At 42.5% G+C, this 27,866-nt stretch overlaps 1 protein-coding gene across 1 annotated transcript in view; it reads right to left on the reverse strand.

Moving 5' to 3' along the window:
• Window positions 1-27,629, reverse strand: part of LOC149274086 (pachytene checkpoint protein 2 homolog) — a gene marked incomplete at its 5' end in the record, with an annotated part of 100,480 nt that extends 72,851 nt beyond the window's left edge. Inside the window, 4 exons of the mRNA XM_089505850.1 lie at window positions 6,615-6,678; window positions 16,019-16,091; window positions 27,333-27,423; window positions 27,574-27,629. Coding sequence (XP_089361976.1) covers window positions 6,615-6,678; window positions 16,019-16,091; window positions 27,333-27,423; window positions 27,574-27,629 — 284 coding nt within the window. The remainder of the gene's footprint in view (window positions 1-6,614; window positions 6,679-16,018; window positions 16,092-27,332; window positions 27,424-27,573) is intronic.
• Window positions 27,630-27,866: the final 237 nt, after the last annotated feature.

A 27,866-nucleotide genomic window follows, 5' to 3' on the forward strand; every position in this document is an offset into this window, starting at 1 on the left:
AGAGGGGAGTAATGTGAAGAACCTATGTCTGATCTTCACTGTTATTATTATTATATTTATTTGTACCGTTTGAATATGGCTGCAGCTCCAGCCTTCAAAGAGACGATCCTATAATCTGGCTGGGGCTCTTAATCAGCCAGCACAGCCCTGTCTGCCCAGACAGCACCCGCACTACAGGGGGGATAACACAGGTGGGGGGAACCCATTGTATCCCTTAATCCCCTCACCTGATACATCCTCTGTATACCGATGGGATTTGTGAGGGGATGTGGCTGATGGGATTTGTCATGGGATGTGGCTGATAGGATTGGGGGTTGGGTTCGGTGCACAGTGAATGTAGATTGTATATAAGTTCTGTGTGTTTGTAATAAAGGGAGTTCTGTTTTTAACCTCAAAGCATGAAGTCCTGTTTCATGATTGAGGGAAGTGCTGGTCTGTGACTGCTTTCTTCGGACAGCCGCAGCGCGTCCGCTTACTGGGAGAGGGAAGGAGCTGACGGGCGGATGTGTCCAGTCTGGGGCACAGGACGATCCGTCACAATATAGATATGTCACGTTACTAAGCGGTTAACTATATAGATATCAGTTTGAGGATTGTGTATATATCGCAGTCTGATTGTTTTTGGGTAACCCAAGACGCCTGGTTTTAAAGTTCTTGGTGGTGGCAGCGTGTTTTACACTGGGAGTTTTGGGGTGACTGGTTGGGGTTGGTGGAGGTTGCTTGGTGCCCTGCGGGGAAAGTGACCAAACACACCATAAGTTTGGTTGGCGTTTAACCCTTGTTACACCCATACTCCCACGGCACGGCACGGCCGATAGCCCTGCCCGTGACACCCCCCTCTAGTGTCCTTACCCCAACCCATATCTTTAATCTCATGGTAATCCCACCATCTGCTCTGTCCACATTTCCTGACATTTCTATTACCGTTGACAACTCCACTTTCCAACCAACAGACCAGGTTTGTTGTTTTTGTCACCCGTGACTCTGCTGTCGCCTTCATCTCTCACATCCAGTCCCTCACCAAATCCTGTCGCCTCCACCTGAAAAACCACCAAGTTACTAATCCACTCCCTTGTGATATCCCACCTGGATTATTGCAACGCCCTACTAACCGGTCTCCCCCTCTCCCGGCTTTCACCACTTCAATCTATCCTCAACACTGCAGCTAGATAAATTTTTCTCTGATGCCATTCCTCATCCGCTGCTCCACTATGCCAATCACTTCATTGGCTCTCTATACCCTTCAGAATCAAATTTAAACTTCTGACCCTGGCCTATAGAGCCCTCAACAACTCTGCACCCCCTTACATATCTATCCTCCTATCCAAATACACCCCTACCCACCTGCTTCGCTCCTCTCACGACCTGCAGCTATCTTCTACTCTTGTTACCTCTTCCCAGTATTCAGGATTTCACCGGCGCCGCACACCGCCTGTGGAATTCCCTTCCCCGTTCCATCTGCCTCATACGCAACTTTCAAAACCTCTCTGAAAACCCACCTGTTCAGGGAAGCGTACAACATTCCTTCCCAGTACTACCAAGCATCATAATCAAGCCATCTGAACAATCAACAGCTTAAATACATCATCGGAGCCAGATCAACTCATCCCCATCCAAGCAGTCCTCTCCTATTGTCTCACTTCCCCCTCAACCACCAACTAGATTGTAAACTCGCAAAACCAGGGCCCTCCTCTCCTTTGGACCAGTTTGTTAGTATATGTGTTTATAAATTGTTCTGCTGACTGTAACAGCGCTGCAGAATATGCCGGTGCTTTATAAATAAATTTAATGTAAGAGTTAAGCATAGCCAGTCAGGTGAGATTGCATTCGGTTATTGTGTGAAGCGTAGAGTGAACACTTAAGGAGGATCTGGAATATATCGTAATAAGGTATTTTACAAATATCCAGAGCAATTAGGAATTGAAAATCAGATCAACTGTAAAGTATCGAAACTTGTAAACCAAAGGTCAGACATTACATAGAAATGGGTACTTGTTTCAGACATTCCATTTTTCTAAAACTACACAGTAATTGTATACGTGCAGCCTATACAACATTAACAGTTAGTGTACTAAGTGAGTATATTGTATATGGTATATTTTAGTTTCCTAGAGCATTCAACATACCTAAAAGGGTAGCGGTCTCAGGGTCAGGCATGGTGTGAGAGAATATAGGGGAGGGGAACAAACAAAATCTACATTTCTAAAGGTAGTATTTGGTTAAATACTCTCGTTCCTACGAATCCAGGGAGACCAAATTTGTGTGAACGTTGTAGGAGTTTATAAGACATCTGTTCAAAAACCCTGTGTCGCTCTATGTGGAATATCACTTCTGGTAGAGACGGACATTCTGAAAATTTCCACTTCCGAGCGATTAATAATTTTGTAGCCAGGAACACATGAATTATTAATTTTTGTTGACGAGTTGTGATATCTTCTGGGAATATATGCAGAATGACTAATTCTGGGGTGGGCTGTAGTTGAAGATGTAAAATTTTGTTGAGCATACTAATAGTGTGCCACAATGTATTAAAGAACAGTGCCACCAATTATGCAAGATAGTGCCTTCCACTTGGCAACCTTTCCAGCACATAGGGGAGAGAGATAGGAACATGCGTGACAAGTGTTTCTAGGTGAGATACCATCGACATGATTTTTTTTTCTGTAGTTCTAAATGGTTGGTGCAATGTGTCACTCACGACATATTTTTCAGCCTCAAACCAAGATAGGATATGTTCTGTTTATTTTCTTTCCCCAAGCTAACACATGTGGCAATTTATCTCTGATATTATGGGAAAGCAATTGTATATATCATTTCAAGATAGATCCTTTATGATTTATCATTGGTTCACATAAAGAAATAATAAAATCAACAGATGGGGAATACATATAAACAAAAGATGACTGACTGTAATAAGTGCAAAGTGTAATAAATGTTGAATCTGAAGGAATTTATAAGAGTCAGTTGAACTTATCACTTAGAAAATGTTGTACCGTATTTGTTCGATTATAAGACGACCATTATAAGATAACCCCCCAAAATCTGATTATTAATTTATGAAAAGAAAAAGCCTGAATATAAGATGATCCTATAGGAAAAGTTTTACCAGTAAGTGTTAATTCATGTATACTATGTGAACATTTTTTTTTTTTTTTTAATAAAAGCTATGATTGAGAAAAATATTTTGTTTTTATTTCCTTTTTTCCCCCCATTTAAAGTCCCCCCAGCATTTCTGGGGCAGAGTGGAAAGCCTGGGGGCAGATGTGCATAACTGGGGGGCAGTTATGCACATCTGCCCCCAAGGCTTTCCACTCTGCCCCAGAAATGCCTTATACCCCCTATATGCCACTGTGCCTTTTACTCTCTGGTAACCTCCACTGCTGCTGGCACTTCCTCTGGGGCGCCGGCATGACATGACCTTCCGGTGCTCCATCATAATAAAAGCCACGGTGGAACTGCTGGCAGCAGGGGAGGTTGTCTGCACGATGCACGCAGACATTCACTGGCTGCCAGAGAGGAGGATCCCTTGCAGCGCTGCAGGGGATGTGGATCCTCCTCCCTGGCAGCCGGTGAATGTTTGTGCGATGCGCACAGACAACCTCCGCTGATGCTGGCTCGTCCCCCGTACTTCAGACTCCCTGGTGTCTAGTGGGGGCAGCCGGTGGAGGCAGAGAGGCATATAGCCAGGTATAAGGCATATCTGTGGGGCAGAGTGGCATATCGGGGGGGGGGGTGGCAGAGAGGCATATAGCCAGGGGAGTGGCAAGCCTGGGGGCAGATGTGGATAGCTATAGGGGGGGCAGGTTGGACAATAAAAGGAAATAATTTAACAGTTTACATGTGAATATTTACTAGTAAAACATTTTTCCTATAGGATAGTCTTATATTCAGGCTTTTTTCCTAAATTAATATTCAAATTTGGGTATTTATTTATGAGCAAGTCATAAAATGAGTGCTTTATTTTAAAACAATTCTCGCACATAATTTAACATTTATTTAACATAAATTAACATTGGGCATTTAACATACAGGCATGTTAAATGCCCATGGGGTGTCAACTTTAAAGAAGCGTATGATTTGATGAGGTAAATTGAATTGGCCGGGTTCAACAATGTCCCAATTAAAATAGGTGGAAGGATGACCATATGTCTGATTTCCAATTTGAAAAATGCACACATCCCAAATGTGTCCTTTTAGCCCCAAACAACCCGACAAACCCATGCATGTGGGGTACCACTACTCAGGAGATGTTGCTGAACACATATTAGGGTGTTGTGTGACAGTGACATATACCAGGAGCTGTAAATGATACGATACAATCAAAATAATTTTGTCCTGAAAAAAAACAGTATATAAGGGGAAAGAAGAAAACTACAGCTAAACATTAGTACCGGAGAAACGTTAAAACAGCCATTGTCACAAAGGGGTTAAAATTGTCATTGAGTCCACCAGGGGTTAAAGTTTTTACCTTATAAATCCAGAAAGATCGGTGGGTTTTATATTTAGATCCACTTTGCGTGGTCCTACATAAAGTCTTTCAATTGCTATAAAGGAAATATGCATGGTTTTTCCCATATAATTTTTAGATATTGGAGCATCAATCATACCATTTACTGAATTGATAGGTTACAATATACGTTTTCTAAACGGATATATTGAATGCCACAGGAGAATGAAAGAAAAAAAAAAAATGCAATTTGAAAAATGTTTGATAGCGTGTAGAGTTTATAAATTGATAGGCTTTACAATGGCCACATTTGAAAAAGTCTTTCATGGGTCTCAGCCATTCTGTTGTCGGATGTTTGGCAATAAGTACGTACTTGGAAATGGTTTGAATTCTTTGCCCGTCAAACTGTTAGACACATTTGATTTGGTAAACCTGTTTAACCCCTTCATGACAATGGCTGATTTTCGTTTTGTATCCTTCGTGACAATGGCTGTTTTTACATTTCTGCACTGCTCGTGTTTAGTTTCGTTTCCCGTTTACTGAACCCACAAAAGTTATATATTGGGTTTTTTTCAGGACAAGAAGGGCTTTCTTTGGATGTCATTGCTTTGATTGTATTAAATTATTTACTATAAAAAAGTATAAAATATGGTGAAAAATTTAGAAAAAAAAAGGACTAACTTACTTGAAAAATCTTTTACTCATCTATATAAATTAATGAAAAACTAGATTCTACTGTTTGTCCTGAATTTTTTTTGCTTTTTTCTGCACGTTATGGGGCAATAAGTAGCGTTTTGCTATTTCAAAACCATTTTTTCCAAATCTGGTAATTCTTCCCCCTATGTGCTGTTTTGGGTATCTGAAGCCGGCCAATGCAATCTACCCCATCAAACCATATATTTTTGAAAACTAGACACCCCAGGGAAATTCCAAAACGTGGGAAACTTTTTTTCCTAATCTATTTTACTAATCACATTGTGATTAGAAAGCTGGGCTCCATTGACTTGCATGGTTGAATGCAGTACGTTAAATACAATAGACACAACAAGCCCCCACAAAGTTCTCCATCAGGTCCTCCTTTGCACATGGTTCAGTATTAGAGAACTCCCCATGAGTGCTGTCTGATTCTTGGGGTGGGCTGCTATACAGCTCCGTGGCAGCAGCATCACCCCCTTCTCTCTACAACGCTGGTTCTGTCTGGTGCTGAAGGGGTTAATCGCTGGTGTCACAGCAAGAGGAAGCAATGTTTGGTGGGAGTACCCAGTCAGGGTACAGGACCTCCCATCACAATGATGCTTGGGGGAAAACTACCCCTGAACTCCACAATCAATTACCGTATTTGCTCGATTATAAGACAAGGTTTTTTTCAGAGCAAATGCTCGTCTTATAATTGGGGTTGTCTTATAATCAGACCTCAAATAGGTCTGACTATGAGACTAAGATCCAGATCCCCCGCAACGCTGCAGGGGACCTGGATCCTCCTGCCCCCCCCAACTTTCCGGTGCTTCTGACTCCCGGTGTATAGATGTCTACCCGATTCGCGTAAACAACTTCCGCTACAACGGGGAATTCTCTCTGATAGCCGGGGAAGGTCTGCGCGATGGACGCAGACAACCCCCGATGCTAACCGCACCTCCTTCCGGCTAGCAGCGGTGGTTGTCTGCATCCATCGCGCAGACTCCCCTCAGAGTTCCCCTCACCGGGGAATATTCTCTGACAGCCGGGGAAGGTATGCGCTGCAGGGGACCTGGATCCTCCAGACCCCAGCTTTAACATGGGCACAAACTGGCAGACTGGTCTTTATGGATGGTGGTAAGGAAAGACATATAATTAGGGACACTAGCGTAGTAGTTATCACATAAGTGATACCCATTGCTAAGGAAAGCTTTAATAGGGCCCCAGACAATGTTTATGTTCGTTCTATTCAACTCTGGGTAGCCACAGATATATCAACTGTGGGTAGCCACAGTAAATGTGGCAAACTTATTGAAAGACTGCATAGCCATGTTATACACTTAAAAATGGTAATCACATAACTAGTTTTTTGCAAGCGGTGACAAGCATATGCTTATAATATATATTATATATATATTGCAATGAAAAAGTTACCCAAGCGGAATAACAAAAAAAAAAAAGGGTATTTTTGTGTAGAATTTGAAAACTTTACCTCAGAAAACCACTTTGAAAAAAGACTGTGGCTGTTGATCTCAATCAACTGACCATATTTGTACCTGAAAATTAAAACAAAGGAAATTATTGTAATATTAACTTCACTAAAGTAAGTTGCTGCTAAACAGATTTGAAGTATTCACATATAGTTTTATAGCAATTTTGTTATATTCTATATACATGCGGTTCTGTGAAATCAGTTTGTCCTGTTCCAAGCACAAGGGGAAAAAAACAAAAAAAAACCACTGTAAAATCTCAGATATAATATGCACTTGCGTATTATATGCAGGAATAAGTATAATAATTTTTGTGGTGACATAAGTATTGTTGTCAATGTTTTAGCCAGTTGAACTCTTCCTGTATTACATGTCTTTTGATATGTTAACGAGGGCACACCTACAGTGATTCAATATGCCTGTGGAATGAAAAATCTTAGTTCAGTTTCTCTCTGCCCACCATCCTGCATGGATGGGGTAATCGGTGGTGTGCTGGGTTATGTTGGACCTTTAGGTTGCAGGTTAGTCTTGGAAAGTGTTGCATTGTATGTTGGGCTGTCACTCATTTATTGTATGTTACTGTGTTTTTGTCTCTTATTAAATATCTGTTAAATGTAGACGAACCTTTGTGTTATATTTTTATATTTGGTTTAAACACCACAATTTTGTAGGAAAGTACTTGTATATAATATATGTAGAAAGGTACCTGCGTATATTACACATCCACTAGATTAGGTCACTGGCTGATGATCAATGAGAGTGATCAATCATTAACCGCTTGACGACAATTGACATGCCAGACACGTCAGGAAAAGACAGTCCGCTAACAACAATTGACGTGCCTGGCATGCCTTCTTCATCATGTGCAATTCAGCAACACCGAGATTGGCAGCAGGGGCCCCAGTCCAAAAAGAATAAAATAAATGAAATAAAAAAATAAGGTTTATTATTATGAGCAAGTGCTAAAATTAATGCTCTATCTTCCCAAAAACCTTGAGATGGAAAGAGTTAAAGTAAAAGAATTTCAAATACCCAAGGGGTGTTTACGTAAAAAAAAAAAAATGGTTTGATGGGGTAAACTGGCTGGGTTCAAAGATAGGGCATAGGCACAGACTGACCAAAATGGGGGGGGGGGAAAGCACACTTCCCAAATGTAGCCTTTTAGCACCCAAACACCAGACAAACCCATGCATGGGAGGTATCACTGTACTCGGGAGATGTTGCTGAACATATATTGGGGTGTTTGATAGTGACATATAAATTTATGAAGTATGATTTGTGTGAAAAAAAATACAAAAAAAATTACTACCACAAACTTTGACAAAGGCTGGTGGTGGAATCTAATTCATGGAAATACCTAGTTTTCAAAAATATACTGTTTGATGCTGAGCCGTAGCTAGCTCCTTTTGCGCCCAAGGCAAGAATGGAAAATTGTGTGCCCCAGATTTTTTCTTTTTCTTTCTTACACTGCCCTTACACATGACTGCCCGCAGACACATACATTATATATATAAATAATGTTTATTTTTATGAGCAAGTCCTAAACTTAGAGCTATATCTTCACAAACCATTCCTGCATGGAAATAGTTAAAATACTGGCATGTTACATGTTCATGAGGTGTCTTGTTTTTAAAAAAAACTGTACGATTTGATGGGTAAATCGAAATGGGCCGGTTCAAACATGTCCCAAACATAGGACATGGGCACACCTCTCAAAGGTGGACTTTTACCTCTCAAATAACCAGAGTACCCATGCATGTATCACTGTACTGAGGGGATGTTGCTAAACACATATTGGGGTGCTGTGTGACATATACCAGGAGCTGTAAATTCATACCCAAAGTACAACGTGTGTGGGAAAAATACATACCAAAAATACTACTGCTAACTTTGACAAAGGCTGGTGGTAAAATGTGTGCATGGAAAGAGCTAAAATACCAGCATTTGAAATACCCTGGGGTGTCTGGTTTTCAAACATATGGTTTTATTGGGTACATTGAATTGGCCAGGCTTAAATATTACTATAAAATTCCAATCAGTTTTCTATTTTTTCTAATTAATTTAACTCCTACCTAACCCTAATTACCCACTAACTAACAAACCCTCCCCACTACACTAATACACAATATTAACCCCTTAAGGACCAGGCTGTTTTTACTTTTTACACTTTGGGCCCAAGGCTGTTTTTTGCGGTTCTCGTGTTTAAATGTAATTTTCTCCTCACCCATTTAGTGTACCCACACAAAAGTTTTATATTGTTTTTTTGTTTTTTTCAGGACAAGATATTTGATCATATCTAATTTCCTATAAAAAAAATAAATAAAATGAGGAATTGAAAAAAATAACCTTACTTTTTCTTTTGAAAACTCTTATTTATCCTTAACAGCTAATGAGAAAACCTGCTAAAAATTAGTTTACAAATGCCCAATGTTCTTATGTTTTTTTTTTTGGTTTTTTTCTGTAAGTTATTGAGCAATAAGTACAAGTATTTGCTATTTCAAAACCAATTTTTTCCCCAAATCTGGTCATTCTGCCCCATGTGCTATTTCAGGTATCTTTAAAAAAAAAAAAAAACGGCCAATGCAATTTACCCGATCAAACCATATATTTTTGAAGACTAGACACCTCAAGGTATTTCAAATGCTGGTATTTTAACCCTTTCCTTGCACTAATTCTACTACCACCCTTTGTCAAACTTTGTGGTACTAACTTATTTTGTGAGGGGTTTTTTTATCACTAAAATTGCACTTCAGGTATGGATTTACAGCTCCTAGTGTGTCACTTTCAAACAAGAACCCAATATGTGTTCAGCAACATCTCCCGAGTACAGCAATACCCCCACGCATGGGTTTGTCGTGTTTCGGAGGTAAAACGCCACATTTAGGAAGTGCGCATTTCTTAACCTCTGGTCCTACTGTACCCATATCCTAGCAAGGCCATCTTTGGAGCCGGCTAATTCATTTTACCCCATCAAACCATATATTTTTGTAAACTAGACAGCCCAAGGTATTTCAAATGCTAGTATTGTAACCCTTTCCATGCATGAGATTCTACCACGAGCCTTTGCTAAAGTTTGTAGTAATTTTTGTTGTTGATCGCCTCCTAGACTTCTAACCCCTTTAAGACCGGGTTTTCGTTACTAAGGTTGGGCTAAAAGACTGGAGCTGTTTTTGTGTTTTTGCTTTGTCTTTCTTCAACTGTAAATTCTCTCTTCTCAATTAGTGCACTCACACAATTCATATAGTTTTATTTTTTTTTAAGCACAAGTAGGGCTTTAAGTATGAAAAATATCTAAAAACGTGGGGGAAATTAGAAAAAAAAAATATTTTCACAGTTTTACCTATAAAAACTCAAAAAGTGTATTTGGAAACACCTCATATGCCTGGTATTTTCATTTATTTTGGCACTTACAGGGTTAAATATGAATGACGCGCATTGCTGTTTCTAAAGATTTTTTTTAAATGTGGTTTTCTGGGAGTTGCGCCCCAATAGCGACCAGAAAAAGAGAAAACGCTAAAAAAGTATATTTTTTGAAAGATGACATCCCAAAGCGTTTTACTTGGGGCATCTTAACACTTCTTTGACCATTTTAGTGCCAGTCTGTCCTATACATTGCAATAAAATTTCATTTTTTTTTCATTTTTAGGTAAATTATATTTTATTGATTTAAGGGGGCAGACAACATAAAGACAATGGGAAGTTACAAAAATGAAAAATAACGACAATGACATGGGCAAAGATCGTAGGCATAAAAAAAGAATTTAACGTCAGGAATAGGCAATACCAATTTCTGCCTCCCTCCACTGAGTCAAAAACACACGGTGAGAAGCAATGCGGAGTAGAAGGCACTAGAGTCCAAGATTCAAAAATCAGCTCACTGCATGCCCCTGTCACCCTGAGGGAATGTACTGAAAGGGTAAACAAACTGACACACACGAAAAGGAAGGAGGTAGAGGTATACAAAAAAAAAAAAAAAAAAAAAAAAAAAAGGGGGAAAGGAGGAGGGGGGGCTGAAGCTCAATGGAAAATACCATAGCAGAAGGAAGAGGGAAAGAATAGCAAAGGGCAAGCTAGACAAAGTCGGAGAGCAAGAAACCCATGGTTTACGGTCAAAGCAGTGTCGCAAGTACAGGAGAGGAGAGAAATGACAGCCAGCAAGCCCACTTCCCAGTGTACGCCTCCATCCTGTCAGACGCCAGGTGGACCAATTCCTCCAGGACCTGTATCTCCTCCATTCGCGACACCCACATACGCAGGGAGTGGACCTCAGAACGCCTCCAATAAAGAGGTATAAGGCTACGAGCCGCATTGAGGTGGTGACGAAGAACTGAACCCAATGATCTCTCTGAATGAAGGAGACCAAAACACGGGGATAACCGGATTGGCTCACCCGATATCTCCTCCATACAGCGAAAGACCCTGGACCAGTAGGGCTGGAGCCTGCTGCAGCCCCACCACATGTGCAGGTAGGTGCCACTCTCCTTCTCGCATCTCCAGCAGGTAGGATTACTCCCCGGCAAGATCCGGTTGATTGCCACCGGGGTCCTATACCACCTAGTCAACAGCTTGTAAGCAGTTTCCTGGTACCCTGTAGCAACAGAACATTTGTGCGTCAATACGCACACCTTCCCCCACTGGGGTTCCGACAGCGTCTCCCCAAGGTCGGCCTCCCAGTGCCCCATGAACACCGGCAAAAAAATAAGAAGGTAAAAGCACTAAGAACAATAAAAATAGCAATAAAATGTCCATAAGTACACTTGGACAAAATAAAATGTCCTAAAATGCACTTGGTGAAATCAAAGTCCTATAAATAGCAGCAGCCCACTCTCCACGGTTTCCTCTTCTTGGCTTGATAAATAACTTTGCAGTCACAGGGGATAGTGGTTGCGCATAGACAAGAAGAAAGTCACAGTAGTATAATAAGTGGCTGGCACCGTGTGGTAAAGAGTTAAAGAATGGGTACTCACATTTTTCGGGGACTTTAGCAATTAATCCCAAGTATTGTATCCCATGAACACCAGTGGCAATGTTATGATTTAACATAACGCGCTATCCGCGCATAGCAAAAACTTTGCCTCAAAAGGAGGAGCGCCATCCCAAACGTCCAACAGGGTGGCGTCCGGAGGTAACGTCAGAGTCAAGATATCCCTCTCCAAACCCGGAGCGAAATCCTGATTTCCAGCAATGGGGGTTAACAGGAATGGGAAAGAGGAGAGAGCACCACCAACCCGTCCTCTCCGCCACACCCCCAAAGAAGCCCGTATGAATGATGTGGACAAAGGGAGGGCTAGAGGACCTCGGGCCAGACCCCCAAACTACCAGAGAGGGGAAACATGTCTCCATGTCAACCCAAATCTTAGAAGCAGGCCTAAACTTCCATTTGAGCAATCGTAAGAGGAGAGTAGCACAATAATAATAAGAAGTCGGGCAGTGAGAGGTCCCCCTCTCTTTTAGGAGCGTAAGCACTGTGTAGCGAAGCCTAGGACGGCTCCCCCTCCAGACATAACGAACTATAAGCGTGCAAAGCTCAGAGAAAAAGGAGTTTGGGATGGCTATCGGCAATGTCTGGAAGAGGTACAATGTCCTCGGTAGAACGTTCATTTACCCTGTAGGTCGAGGTGAGGTCTCTCGGAATCCATACTCCCAGATAGTTAATAGTATCACGGCGCCATCTGTATGGGAATGAAGCACCAACAGCACGGTGTCATGTCCTACCCAGGCGGCGGAGCTGCATATCTCGCTCTTGCTTCAGTTTCCTGTTTTGCTTCGATCCATTCCTGGATTTCCTTTTACTCTGTTCTGATCTTCCATTCCTTGCTTCTGCTTCAGCTCTTTGCTTCAGCTTTGTTTAGTAATAGTAATGACAAAAGGAATCAGCTATGTCAGTGGAAGAACAGGAAACTAGACCCCTAGGCGTCTTAATCTTACTAACATATAGTGACTGCTGCTTGGATCACAGTGCTCTAGCTAGAAGATGTCCGCTCTTGTTACCATGTTCGTAAAATAGAGAACGAGTGCGAAGGAACGACCTCTATATATTATGGTTGAGCAGAGTATTCAAATGACACCGCAGGGCGAGTAATTCATGTACGTTTGTGGAGTGAATCCACATACGCAATGCACTGAGAGAGATCTGAGATCTCCTGGGTTCGAAGCTTCTTAAGATATGAAGCTTTACTGATAATGAGTCCCCAGACCGTGCATTTGTGAGCTTCCCAAACAGTGGAGCAACACACCTCTGATTCAGCGTGATCTAGGAAAATGCGTCAATTGCTCAGAAGCAGCAAGGCCAACCGCCCAAGCAAAATGTAGTCCGACCTGCTAGGGGGATATGGAAGCCCTGCTCTGGACAGCAGCAAGATGGAGAGCTCCAAAAGGAAATGGCTAAAAAAGGAAATAAAAAATACAGAACAAAATCCACAATGTTAACTCGATGAGCCCCTCCAGACCACAAGAGGAACAGGACAACCCCTCCGCCCACCAAACCGCCGCTAAGCTGTAAAAAAGGGGTGGGATGTAGTGAAAAAAAAAAGAAAAACCCAAAACAGAGGAGATGACCCCACCCCTGCCGCAAGGAGCCCCACTGAGTAGGGGACTAATTTAACTCCTGCAATGTGGTCATACACAATCGCAGCATTGAAGGGGTTAATTGAGTAAGGGAGGGGGTGGGGGTGACTGGCAGCTGGGACAATTTCCGGTAGACGGGATATTGCAGGGAGTCTGACCCTGCCATCTGAATGTTGCAGCTGGAATCGAGAGACTCATCAGACCAGGCAATGTTCTACCAGTCTTCCATTGTCCAATTTTGGCGAGTCTATGCGAACTGTAGCTTCAGTTTCCTGTTATTAGCTGACAGGAGTGACACCCAGTGTGGTCTTCTGCTGCTGTAGCCCATCTGCTTCAAGGTTTGATGTGCTGTGCAGTCAGAGATTGCATTCTACATACCTTGGGTGTAACAAGTGGTTATTTGAGTTACTGTTGCCTATAATCTCGAACCAGTCTGCCCATTCTCCTCTGACATCAAGAAGGCATTTTTGCCCACACAACTGCCCCTCACTGGATATTTTCTCTTTTTCACACCATTCTCTTTAAACCCTAGAGATAGTTGTGCGTGACAATCCCAGCCTGTCTGGGACCAACAACCATGCCACGTTCAAAGTCACTTAAATCCCCTTGCTTGGTTTACATAGGTCTACATGCCTAAATTCACCGAGTTGCTGTCATTGGCTATTTGTGTTAAGCAATTGAACAGGTGTGTGTGTGTATATTATACTATAATATATATATTTATATACACACACACAATATCATACATACATACAATTAGTCAAAGTATTGGAATTTAAATTCTAATAAACCATTCCACATTTACAGTAAACACTTTAATGTGCAGAAAAATATATCTGAGAGAGAAAAAAAAACCTCAGGAATTAAAGGATACAATATGATTTAGAAATCCTGTTAGTTGGACTAAATCTATTTTGAAAAATATGTACTGGAAAAGAAAACCTAATTGGGGTATTCGGTAAATCTATGGTATACTGTACTACCATAAAGTTTGACAAAGGCTGGTTGGTAAAATTAGTGCATGGAAAGGGTTAAAATACCAGCATTTGAAATACCTCGGGGTGGCTAGTTTTGAAAAATATTTGGTTTGATGGGGTAAATTGTATTGGCCGGTGTTGTGGACATGGATTGCATCGTCCATTATTAGTGATTCACGTCACAGACGCAATATCTGTATCTCCCTTTGGATAAACCACTCCCCTAACTGTGGCATACATTACAATACCAATTAGTTCTATTGTTTAAGAAGTGCCTTACCTCTACCACCAGGTAGCACTAGAGAGTGAGTGATGTGTACATCTATTGTTTATCTAAGACCATAGATAATGGCTACCTACATGAAAAGCCATGTGGGCTATGCCAGGAACAATGGGATATCAGGAACTCCAGGAAGAAGGGGGAGGAGCAGAGGAGACTGGAAGGACAGGAAGGAAGCAGCATGGCAGAAGCTAAGGGAGCTGTGAAAGTTTGCCAGAGAAAAAGTATGAAATAGAAAGCTGCTCTTCCATCTTGGGCTAGTTAAGTGCCAAGAAGCTAGGACTAGTTAAGTGCCTAGTATTGTAACTAAGAATTAGAAAACAACTACTGAAAGAATCCTTTAAAGTCTTCTATATGATCCTGGTATCTAGAGCCATTTTGGAAACTGAACACCAAAGGAGTCATTTGATATGCTGATACTCTCTGAAGTTAGGTACATATGTTATTACAATGTTATTAGAATATAATTGTTGACTGTCTGTAACTTTGTTATGGTAACCTTTTTCGATATATTGTTTGTACCGCTAGAGGTATTAATAAAGTATATCATTATATATCATAACATCTGTTGGTATTCGTCTTTACATAATTTAACTGTATTCCTGAATCAAATTTATTGTTGTATTGTTAGATGTGTTTTGTCTAAATTGTGTATTTAAATATTAGCATAATTTTGCATAAAACAGGCCACGACCACAACAGCCGGCTTCAAAGATAACCGAAAAATGATATGTGGGCAGACTTTTTGATAAGTCAAACTTCCAATTTGAAAAATGCACACCTCTCAAAAAAGGCCTTTTAGTTCCTCAACAACCTAACAAACCCATGCATGTGGGGTATCACTCCGCTCAGGAGATTTTGCTGAACACATATCGGGGTGCTGTTTGGCAGTGACATATACCAGGAGCGGTGAATTTATACCTGGAGTACAACGTGTGTGGAAAAAATACCAAACATTTTTACTACCATAAAGTGTGACAAAGGCTGATGGTAGAACTAGTGCATGGAAATGGTTAAAATACCAGCATTTGAAATACCTTGGGGTGTTTAAAAAAAAATATGGTTTGGTGGGGTAAATTTCATTGGCCAGCTTCAAAGATACCTGAAATAGCAGAACAATCAGCTTTGGGGGGAAAAATGGTTTTGAAATAGCAAATGCTACTGGTACTTATTGCCCCATAATGTGCAGGAAAAAGCAAAAAAACATTAGGTATTTCTAAACTCATTACAAATAGTAGAATTTATTTAGCAGGTTTTTTCATTAGTTTTTGCAGATGAGTAAAAGTTTTTTTGTTTTTTGTTTTTTAAGTGAGAAAAAGTAATTTAACAAAAAAGAAAAATCACCATATTTATTTTAGTAAATTAGATATGATAAAAATAATGGTATCTAAAGAAAGATACTTTCTATAAAAAACTATATAATAATGTGTGGGAGCACGAAATGAGAAAGAAAAAAAATCACAGCTAAACAGAAAAAGTTTAAAAGAGCCATTGTCCCATAATGTACTACGAGTAAGAAAAAGTCTTGTCATTAAGGGGTTAAAACAATGCAAAAAGTAAACAGTTAATATAAAATAATTACCTATGTGACAATCTAATTGTCAGTTTCTGTGCTGCTGCTTTGCACAGTGATGTTTTGCCTGTTCCAGGAGGCCCTAGGTATAGAGAAAAAAAAAAGTTATGAAAACCACTTGTATTTTAACACCAACCATAGTTTTTCATGTTCACACACATACATACGTACACATATGTATAAGCAACTAATAGTGTTGACAGCACTCCATAGGCAATCTGCAGGGGAAGCTCAAGTTCTAAGGAGGTTCTGGAAATGTATTTTGAATGGGTGCTGCCATCTTCTTAGATGCAGCATGTCTAACATGCGGCAATTTGAAAAGATCCTAGAAGCGTTCAAACAGGGTCTCTGACTTTTTTTGTTGCTGAATGCCCCTATATCGCCTCCTAAGTACTTTTTTAACTGCTGAGCATTGCCATAATTGAAAGGCATATAGCCTTTCAATTTGGTGAATATGACCACTCCTAGGAGCGATCGTACAGGGCCCCTGTATACTTTATGGCATCCAGACAGCAAACAAAGTCTTGTAGCCCATGAAGAAGATAATCAAACGTCTTGAAGATTGTTGGTGCATTCAACATCATCGTAAATGGCATGACCCAAAATTGACACAGGCCAAATGGGATGATAAAGGCCTAATGAGAAATAGCCTCTAAAGCTAACAATACCTGCCAACATACCCTGCTATTGTCAATATGTGCCCTCAGCCAGGCAGTCTAAAAGGACATCAACTCAACGAACAATGGTTATGTATCAAACTGCCCTGTCATTCAGTCATCTATATCCCACACAGTGGGAACAAAGTAGTTTTGTCCCTTTAGGCACCACAACCATTGGGCTCTGTAAGCACTTCTCGACTGCTAATTGCAACATGGTCAAACAGGTTAGTTGCTATGTAAGGGTGGGGTAACAATGGTGAGGACAGAGGACATATTTATCCTCTGCTCCAGTAACTTTCAAACCTGGACTCGCTATTGTTTTAATAACTGCTGCCCTATGTGGATTTGGTACAGAGAAGTGATTTTTCCAAGTCTGAGGTTGTCTAGAAGAAAAGCACCCATCATCGCCACCAATTCCTCAGAATAAAAACACTCCTTTAACATATTTGCAGGCTGTATACAACTTAATCTGCTTTGCAAGCTGTATGACTTTTCCGGGCACTCTTATTATGATTTAGATACTTTCATTTTCATGCACCAGACCCATTCGATTTTTTCCCAGTTCCAAATAACATTCAAGGTGTCCTCAGTATCGCATAATTTTCTCCCCCAGTATCCCATAAGTAAATCTATGTGACCTCTAACCTTCCAAGCATACAGTAGTAAGGGAGACTTATCTTGAGTCCTATGGCACTACTTGGTAGACATAGGAATTCTAGTCTACATTTTAGCATAGTTGCTAGTGGAAATAGGGTGAAGGATTACTTGGTTTTACAGCAGACATCAGGCTGTGTAAAGGAAGAGAGGATTGGGTTACAATGGGACTCAATTATGTGGGTGTTTATTATATGAAAGGTTTGATACTCGTTCTATATATTAGATTGCAAGCTTGCGAGTAGGGCCCTCGTTAACTAATGTATGTGTTTGTCTTAGTCTGTCAATTCTAGTTTTGCCATCCCCCTTGCAGGGCCGGATTAAGGGCATCATGGGCCTGGTGCTGAGGATTTTAGTGGGCCTTTTTATAGAAATAAATAAAACAGAATAGACAATCCGCATCCATGTGTACTGGATAAAGAGAACATCAGTGTGAGGCAGATAATACAAGATATAATTTTATGTGATGGGATTGGGAGTACCTCAGTAGAGTAAAAATAAATAAATCATACACGGGGCACCATTTAGTATCACTACTCCTTTTAAATAAAATATGCAGATTGAAACAGAGTAAACACAAATCCTTTACTTTTCCTGATTTCTGGGCCTAGAAAGTTTTGTCCTCTGAAGTGACTACAAATTCAGAAGGGTGTTTTATCTCTGGATAAGTAAAAAAAAAGTTCAATTTATTCCCACCGTAAGTAAAGGGCCAGGAAACAGATGACCACATGACCAAAGTCACGCCATGCCACACTGACACACACACCCCCACCCCAGGCTCTGCCACATCGACACACACCAGGACAGGCTCTGCCACACTGACACACACCAGGACAGGCTCTGCCACACCGACACCCAAACACACCAGGACAGGCTCTGCCACACCGGCAGCCAAACACACACACCAGGACAGGCTCTGCCACACCGACAGCCAGTCCTATGTGTATTTATGCCCCCAGCCTGCCCCTCCCTTTGGTATTTATTTATGTGATGGGCCCCAGCTGCCCCCCTTGTGTATTGATGCTGCCAGCCCCCACATGTATCTGTACTTCAGCGAGGCCCCCCATTGTGTATTTATGCCCCAACCAGCCTCATATTGTATATTCATCCCACCAGAGAGCCTCACATTGTGTATTTATGCCACCCGACAGTCCCTTTAGTATACACCCTTACGTATTGCCCCAGCCAACCTCTCCTTTAGTATGAAATCAGCCTTGGCACCCAGACTGCATCCACAGGAGCTACCTAGCACCCAGATTGGAAGCATAGGACTTGCCATATTTGCCCCCAAACAGCCTCCCTATGGCATATTTGCTCCCTAAACAGCCTCCCTGTGCCACGCCCCCCACTTACACATCCATTCACAAATATTCATTCACTAATTAAAATAAACAGATATTAATTCATTGATTCACAGATATTCAATTCCCTCATTCAGATACTCATTTACATATACTCATTCACCCCTTTACAGATGCTCATTCATACAGCCTCCCCCACCCCCTTACCGGAACTGCAGACGTCTGTGCCACTCGCAGACTTCCTTCTGTGTTGCTCGCAGTCTGTGCAAACGTTGTTTTACCCTGTTTTACCGTCAAGGGGAAGCAGACGCGCAGCAGGGTCATGTGACGTATGTGACGTGACTCTGCTTGGTTTCTGCATCCCCTTGGCGGTAAGTAGCGGGCACCTGTGTAAGTGATCTTGGGGGTCGTCTGGGCCACCCGGAGTAGCGGGGCTGGTTGCAACCGCGGGCTCAAAAGCAGCTGCCCCTTTTGCCTGCGTTACAGACTGCCCTGACGGCCGCATCGGCCACGCATAGGACCAGTCAGTCCGGCCCTGCCCGGGCCTATTTTCAGGTAGGAGCCTGGAGCTGTATCTTGATCAGCCCCTATGCTAATCCGGCCCTGTCCCCTTGAAATGATTGAAATAAGTGCTGTGTAAATTGTTGGTGCTACTTAAATTTAAAATATAATATAATAAAACATAGCAAGTATTCAAAGTCTACATTTACACAGAACAGAAGTAATCCATCAGTCATTTCACCATCATGGAATTTGCAGTACAGATATATTCAACCAGGTACTACTCACTTTTATTAGGGGACATGCACAAATTTATACAAAACCTTCCCCTCAGACAAATAGGGCACATCAGTTCAAGTCCCAGGACAAAGTCTTGTCAGATTTTACAGACTTATTGTTCTTAAACCAGGGATGAATCTCAGCAAACTGATACCGTATTTGCTCAATTATAATCTGAATATTAATTTATGAAAAAAAAGAAAAAGCCTGAATATAAGACGACCATATAAGAAAAAAGTTTTACCAGTACACGTTAATTCATGTATACTATGTGAACTATTTTTTTTTAATAAAAGTTATGATTGAGAAAAAAAATTCTGCCCCAGAAATGCCTTATACCCCCTATATGCCACTGTGCCCCATGATATGCCTTTTGACCCCCCTATGTGCCACTCTGGCATTTAGGGGGTGAAAAGGCATATTATGGGGCAGAGTGGCATATAGGGAGGTATAAGGCATTTCAGGAGGCAGAGTGGTGTATAGAGGGTTAAAAGGCATTTCTGGAGGCAGAGTGGCATTAAGGGGGTTAAAAGGCCTTTCATAGAGCACTCTGCCTACAGAAATGCCTTATTTCTAATCTCAGGACACACAGTAAATCTATTTTAGTATATATATATATATATATATATATATATATATATATATATATATATATATATATATAAAGTTAAATGATATCATTAAAAAAAAAAGATGTAATTTGTGTGGGTTCACTAAATGAGAGAGAACATTACTGCTTACACAGCCTTGGTCACAAAGGGTACAAAAATAAAAAACAGCCTCTCCTTAAGAGGAGAATGCTTAATATGTCCAAGATGAAACCGGCACAAAAGTTACTTTTGCACCACAAACAAATGGTATATCTTTATTCACATTTCAAAAACATGTATACAGCTAAGTCGAATTAGATTGCTAATTACATACGTTTCCCTGACAAAAAAAACACAAAAAACACTAATAGATAAACCAAAGCAGCATAAATAAATGTTATGGCACAAAACGCAGCACTAATCAACAAGCCTGGTCTCATTCCTTTTGGTTTTTGAAGGGGGGACTGGGTGACCTTTATTAAATCAGTTATCTTAATGAAAGCAGCACAAATCTTAATTTTTACACCACAAAACAGCACAAATGTAGCACTAATGAAATGGATTTTTTATTTGTGGCAATTGTAGGGGGGGGGGGCAGCTTCACACAGCTCAAAACATTTTTGTTCTATAAATTTAACCAGGTGCAAGCAGTCTGAAAAAGCACTCTTATCAAAGCAAGGGTACCCCAACTTTGCAAAAATGTATAGTGCTAGAGGCAGTGTATTTTTTACGTTATTTAAACCCCAGAGAATGGCTGAAGACTATTCATTTCTTGATATCACAGGCTTTGAAGAGATTTTTATTTTACTATATGCAAGTGCAACTATTAACCCCTTCTTCAGGAACAGGTTTTTTTTTTTACATTGTTTTTGTGCTTTTGCTAGGTCTTTATTCAGCTGTGATTGCCCACTAGCAAATTGAGTGCACCCCCACACATTATATATTGGTGTTTTTTTCAGGACAAGTAGGGCTTTCTTTTAGAATAATAATTATATATGTAAACCATCATTTAGTATGAAAAATATCTAGAAATGTGGGGGGAAAAATGCGAAAAAAGGAAATATTCACACTTTCACCTATAAAAACTATATATAACCAGTGCAAATGGCAGAAAGCTCCAAAGGTGTATTTAGGTATTTGTCCTGGTATTTTCGTTTGTTTTGGCACTTACAGGGTTAAATATGAATGATGCACATCGTTGTTTGTAAACAAGGATTTTTTTTTAAATCAGTTTGCTGGGTCCAGGCCTCATTTGAGACACAGTAGAGGTTCCATATTTCATTTTAACCCACTAAAATTATATATTGTCAAAGACTAGACAGCTCAGGGAATCTTCTTAGGGGCATATTTGCCTATTCCATGCAGCCGACTCCTCACCAGCACCTTCCAAAGTTAGTCTAACAAAACTTCGCAGTTTCAGTGTGACGGAAGCCTCCATCACTGGGGCCACTGGAGAAGCCTGACTGCCAGCCTCCTCCCTATTGACTATGGGCCCTGGGTTTGTAAAGACTTCTGTGGCTACCCCCCAGCAGTATGATCTCATCACTGGCTGAGAGGATTATCTCCGGCAGACAGCCAGGATCTGCCACCAGGGAGTGACCACCATTCTTTGATGTTTAATGTTGTATAAATCAGTCTCCTCCTATTGTATTGTTAATCCCGTTACTGCCCCTGTTGTCTCTGAGAGGCAGATTAAGGGGGCGGTTTGTGTCCCAATGTCTTGTTTTATGTTAATGTGTGTTTTGCTGGATATATCCAGCTCTGTGTGTCTAAAATAAATCAGTCTTCGTTTGGTTTTACCCTACACTGAGTCTCGGCTAGTGACTGGGGAACCGGGGAAAGTGTGTTGTCCCAGGCTAAGGGAGCACAAGACAGCGGAGGTAGTCGGTCGGACAAGCCAGCTCCGTGACACACAGTGTTTGTTTTTGTGAGTGGATATGTGAAAGAACAAACAAAGAGTTCTTGACAATTCATTGGAATCACTGCCACCCCCTTAATTGAAACGCCGTTTCTTTGGAGGAGAGAGAGGGGGCACCAAGTGGTCACTCCTGAATATGTTTTCAGCAACCGCTCGACACCCCTCAGTCTTCTCTGCGAGGCCTCTAGCTCGGTTGCGGGGCCAGTATTACATGCTGAGAGCCGGAATAGGACATATACCGGCACTCAGCAGTTAAGCAGCGTACACTGCAGCAGAACAGCGAAACAGCACTCCCACCGCAGGAGTTCTGCAAGCTAAGTTAACTACAAAGGGGGGAGAGGGTAGAAGAAAGGAGGTAGTAAGAACATTGAAATAAAGAGTGAGAATGAATGTGTGGATAAATTGTGTGAATGAGTAAGAGTATGAATTAATTCAGGGCTGAAACAGCAAATTGATAAAATCGATAATGACAATCGTTCAACGATTTTCATTATGGATTAGTTGAATCCATTTTATCGAATATAAGATGAGAGTTTTTTCACGCTCTGTTTTATAATCCAACCTCATGCACACAGAACACCTCCGCTACTGCCCTTCAATTTCGCTGGGGCTTCTATGATGGAGCACTGGTGTCACATGACCAGTTGGTCACTGGAAAGATAATTAGGTTTGGTATTCAAACCAGGGAGACCATATATCATTTACGAAGAGTGATTCAAATAGTAAAAACAAACATTCCATATTTGATTGTAGGGCTGCAACTAACGATTATTTTAATAATCGATTAGTTGGCCGATAATTTTTTCGATCGGATAAAAATGCAATTTTTTTTTTAATTTAAAATAATGTAATAAAAAACGTACAATTTACACTTTCATCTCTTTACTGCAATGGCCTCTCGCTACTCACCTTCTTATTTTACTGACATAATAATAAAAGCTACAAGAACCCAAACACAGTGTTTCTCAAACTAGGTTTTAATGCAAAGTTATTAGTAAATATTAATTCATATGTTAACTAGTTTTCATATTTAATAAAAACTGAGAAACGAGCCTTGTTTATATTTTCTTTTATTTACCAAACTGCCCCCAGTTATGCACATCTGATATACCGTATTGGCTCTAATATAGTCCGCACTTTTTCCCCTCACTTTAAAGACTTAACGTGGGGGGAAAAAGTGCGGCCTATATTCGGGGTCTAGCGCCCGACGCCCGGGACATATAGTCCCGGGCGCCGGGCAGGGTTAGGATACAGATCCCCCGCAGCGGTGCAGGGGACCTGCATCCTACTCCCCTCCCCTGCCAGCACGGGAGGTTGTCTAAGCGCATCGTGCGGATGGTCACCGGCTGCGGAGGTTGTTTACCCGCATCGCCGCAGCCAGTGACCGTCCGCATGATGCGTTTTACCTCTGCCCCCAAGACTTACCAGAGGAGACTCCCGGGTGTCTTGCGGGGCCGACGGGGGACATCTAAGCAATACGCGCATACAACTTCCGGTGCCGGCACATCAGCTGAGTAAGTCGGGGGGGGGGGGTAAGAGTGGCAGCATATCTTGGGGGGGGGGGGGGGGGGGACAGTGGCAGCATATCTCAAGGGGGGAGGAGGACAGTGGCAGCATATCTCGGGGGGGGGACAGAGTGGCAGCATATCTCGGGGTGGGGGGAGACAGAGTGGCAGCATGTTTTTTTGGTGCTTTTTTAAAGAAAAAAAACTTTCTTTAAAAAAGCACCAAACTTTTAGGGTTTGGCCTATATCCGAGCCAATACGGTATATATCGGCCATCGATAGAGGAGGTTGGTACCCCATTGTATTGTTAATCCCATTAATGCCCCTGTTGTCTCTGGGAGGCAGATTAAGGGGGCAGTTTGTATGCCAATATCTTGATCTATGTTAATGTGTGCTTTGCCGACTATATCCAGCCATGTGTGTGAAAAAATAAGGTAGTCTTAATTTTGGTTATACCCTATACTGAGTCTTGACTAGTGACTGGGAAACCGGGGAAAGAGTGAGGTGAATCCAGGTCCCCTGCAGCATTGCGGGGGATCTGGATTCTAGTGTTATAATCCGATCTCCGTTTGAGATCGGATTGTATAAGGATAAAATCGATAAAAATCGATTCGACTAATCGATAATGAAAATCTACTTGCCGATTTATATGCTTATCACAAAGATCTTATTATACATACATGCCTGTCTGTGTGTCTGATAAATATCTATATAATTTGGAACCCCAAGGCATAGATATGCCCCTCTGCTTTATGCCCCACCGATATTCCACTCTGCCCCCTCCCCAGACTTAACAATGCATCCCCTACTCCCTGGCTCCACCATAGAAGCCCCAGCAGAAGTACCGGCCAGTAGCAGCGGACATTGTCTGAGCGCATCGTGCAGACGTCCACCGGCTGCCAGAGAGGAGGATCCAGGTCCCCTACAGTGCTGCGGGGGATCCTCATCTCTGGCAGCCAGTGAACGTCTGTGCGATGTGCTCAGATAGCCTCCACTGCTGCTGCTGGCTGGTACTTCTGCTGGGGAAGCAACAACGCTCCTTCACGGAAACTCCGGTGGAAGTGCTGGCAGCAGCTGGGTTGTCTGCATCGGGCAGACGTCCACTGGCTGCCAGAGAGAAGGATCCAGCTCCCCTGCAGCGCTGTGGTTAAAATTAAAAATAAAACACACACCTGCCCGGTGCCCGGGACATGCGAACTGCGCATCCCTGCACTAAACCCCGCAGGGTGGGGGGTAGTGCGGCCAATACGGTATTTATATTTAATCTAGCAATTGTTTTTAGGCAGCCCCGTGTCAACCAGGCTCCTGCGTCTGGCCCGTAGTCAATGGGTAAGAGGCCAGCCCTCCCAACCTGATGGAACCCTCCCATGGTTACCCTGACTGCGGGCTTGTCCCGAGTCAGCTCCACATTTCCCCCACCCAAACAAGAGCCCACTCCAAAGCAGCAGCAGTTTCACTTACCCCTACCTGGCTCTCCGAGCTGGGGCTCGTTTTGCCCACTGGACCCTGCCGCTGGGGAGGAATGCCGGTTGCCCTTCCTCCCATAATCGGTGATGGCCGCTTGGGAGGGTCGCGGCCTGCGCCCCCCCTCCCGGATGCTTGTGCTGGGGAGAGCCAGATAATGGGGTTGTAAGCAGTGCAGGGCAGAGGTCAGAGACTCTCTGCCCGGTTGCCAGTGCTTCAGCTGGTGCAGGGAACAGTGCTGGGCAGAGAACAGCGTCACTCTGTCCTGTGGCCAGCTCTTCCCTGCTAGTGGGGACCCTTCGCTGTGGGGCGGGCAGAGGCCAGCACTTCTGGTTGGTCCTAGTTAGCCGGCGGAAACACTGTGCTGGGGGATGAGCAGAGGCCAGCAGCACTCTGCCCCGTGGCCGGCTCTTCTGCCTAATGGCATTTTGCGGTGCTGGGCAGAGGATTGCGTCGCTCCCTGGAGACGCAGGTCCCCCGAACAAGTAGAGCCTCCCATTCACCTGGTCCCTGACTCGTTGTTCTAGGGTGGGCAGATGTGTACCTTGGTGGGCGCTCCACTTTTCTAGGGCTGCTCTCCATCTCACGAGCCGGGCTTGGGTCCGTCTCTCAAACTCCCATACTGGAGTCTCCGTTTCGAGGGTCTCGACTCCATTCCAAGTCACTCCGCATCCCGGCGACTGTTCAACCCACTCCATCTGTGGATCCGTTTGGCTCTTCCTCGCCAGGGTATAACTTTGTTCTGCGGCTAGTTGCTTTGGTCCGCTCTGGCCACCAATGTACCGCTGCCACCAATGTGACGGATAGTCCTGTGCCCCAGACTGGACACATCCGCCCATCAGCTCCTTCCCTCTCCCAGTAGGCGGACACGCTGTGGCTGTCTTCGGAAAGCAGTCACAGACATGCACTTCCCTCAATCATGATACAGGACTTCATGCTTTGAGGTTAAAACAGAACTCTTTATTACAAACTCACATAATTTATATACAATCTCAATGCAATGTGCACTGAACCCAACCCCCATACCCATCAGCCACATCCCATCAGTATACAGGGGATGTATCAAGTGATACAATGGGTTGCCCCACCTGTGTTATCCCCCCTGTAGTGCGGGTGCCGTCTGGGCAGACAGGGCTGTGCTGGCTGATTAAGAGTCCCAGCCAGATTACAGGATTGTCTCTGAAGGCCGGAGCTGCAGCCACATTCAAACAGGTTACAAATAAATATAATAATAATAATAAATAACAATAACAGTGAAAATCCGACATGGTTCTTCACACTTACATTTTGGCTTTTCTTTTTTCCCCGCTCTCCTCTGATGTGACGATCCTCTCCCCGTCACGAGGAACTCTTCTGTGACTCCACCCCCTTAAGCGTCAAGTCTTGACACTCAAGGGGGTGGCACTGCCACTCAGCAGCACGGTGTGTGCAAGCCGGCCACCTAAAAAATTTAAAGCGGCCAGCGTGCACACACGGTGGTCTTACCACCTCACCTCACGGGCGTACCACGTGACCAACGTTTATGTTGTGCGGCCGCGAGGCGACAAGACGGGCATCTGTGCGATGCGCGCAGACATCCTCTGCTGCTGTCCTCCACTTCCGCCGGGTCTTCTATGATGGAGCACCAGCGTGACATTACCTTCCAGTGCTCCATCATAGAAGCCCTGACGAAAGTACTAGCCAGCAGCGACGAAGGTTGTCTGTGTGCATTGCGCAACGTTCGCCGGCTGCCAGAGAAGAGGATCCGCTGCAGGGGACCTGGATCATACAACCGCCACTTCTGCCCAGCTCTTCTGTTAGGGCTTCTATGAGGGAGCACGTCGGAACTCGGTCCTAGAAGCTCGGTGGAAGTGCCGACAGCAGCTGAGGTTACCAGACAGGAGGATCCAGGTCCCCTGCATGGTGTTAGCGTGTGTGTGGGTGTTCCTGCATGGTGTTGTGTGTGTGTGTGTGGGTGTTCCTGCATGGTGTTGTGTGTGTGTGTACCTGTATGGTGTTAGCGTATAGCAAGTAAAACCAGCAAGTAACACCAGTAAAATAAAAACACGATTGTGGAAGAAAAATAAAGATGGCTCCTAACTTTTTTGGGCTGGCTCCAAAAATCCAAACCAAATTTGTCAACCCCTGGTCTTTTCACTAAAGGAAGAGTTGTAGGAGTGTTTGTGGGACAGTTTTTAGGGCTTGTATACGAGTGTAATGCATTTTTCCCACTGTAACGGGGAGTTTTTATTTTTGTTATATGCGTTGTTCATTGCGTTAATTTGTTTGACTACTCTATTTTGCACTATTGTGTTAAAGTAACCATGGATGAACTATTACATTGAACATAAGGACAACTTTTACTCTAGATATCCCTTTAATTTAAATAGCAAACACAACTCAATAAATGACAGCAAATTGAATTCTATATTCTACTCTAATGTATGAACTGCAAAAGGTCATCATAACTTACCATGCAAAAGCACAACTCTATTCCAAGCGATTATATTGCTATCAACATTTTTGTCAGAAAAAATCAAAGTTGTTGTAACGTAATCTAAAAGCTGAGAAGGAAAAAAAAAGTTTACTGTTACATTAAAAGCAATACACAAAAATTGTAAGCACTACTATTTTTTACACTTTATATGTACTGTACAAAGCAGCTTATATTTATGTGATAGACAAACATAACAGATTAATTAGAAAAGACTTACGTTAGATTTCACTTCAGAATCATATATTAGACTCTCCCAGAGACCATGAAAGTTAGCTGTACAAAAAAAAACAAACACACCCAATGATCTTAACAGTTCAACTGCAAGACAGACAATACACATTCTGCAAAAAGTAGACCTATATACAAATTTGTAGAAGCAGGCATTTGCAGGTGAGCTGTAGCTACAATTCAGTGGCTGATGCATTAAGAAGGCACAATCCTGTCAATTTTCTTTCGTAAAAAGAATGGACTGGTTGTACTTAAAACAGAGGTGGATCTGTACAGGTGACT

The sequence above is a fragment of the Sceloporus occidentalis genome, unplaced genomic scaffold (genome assembly GCF_023333645.1).
Source record: "Sceloporus occidentalis isolate IW3139 unplaced genomic scaffold, rSceOcc1.0.p SCAF_348, whole genome shotgun sequence".
NCBI lineage: Eukaryota > Metazoa > Chordata > Lepidosauria > Squamata > Phrynosomatidae > Sceloporus > Sceloporus occidentalis.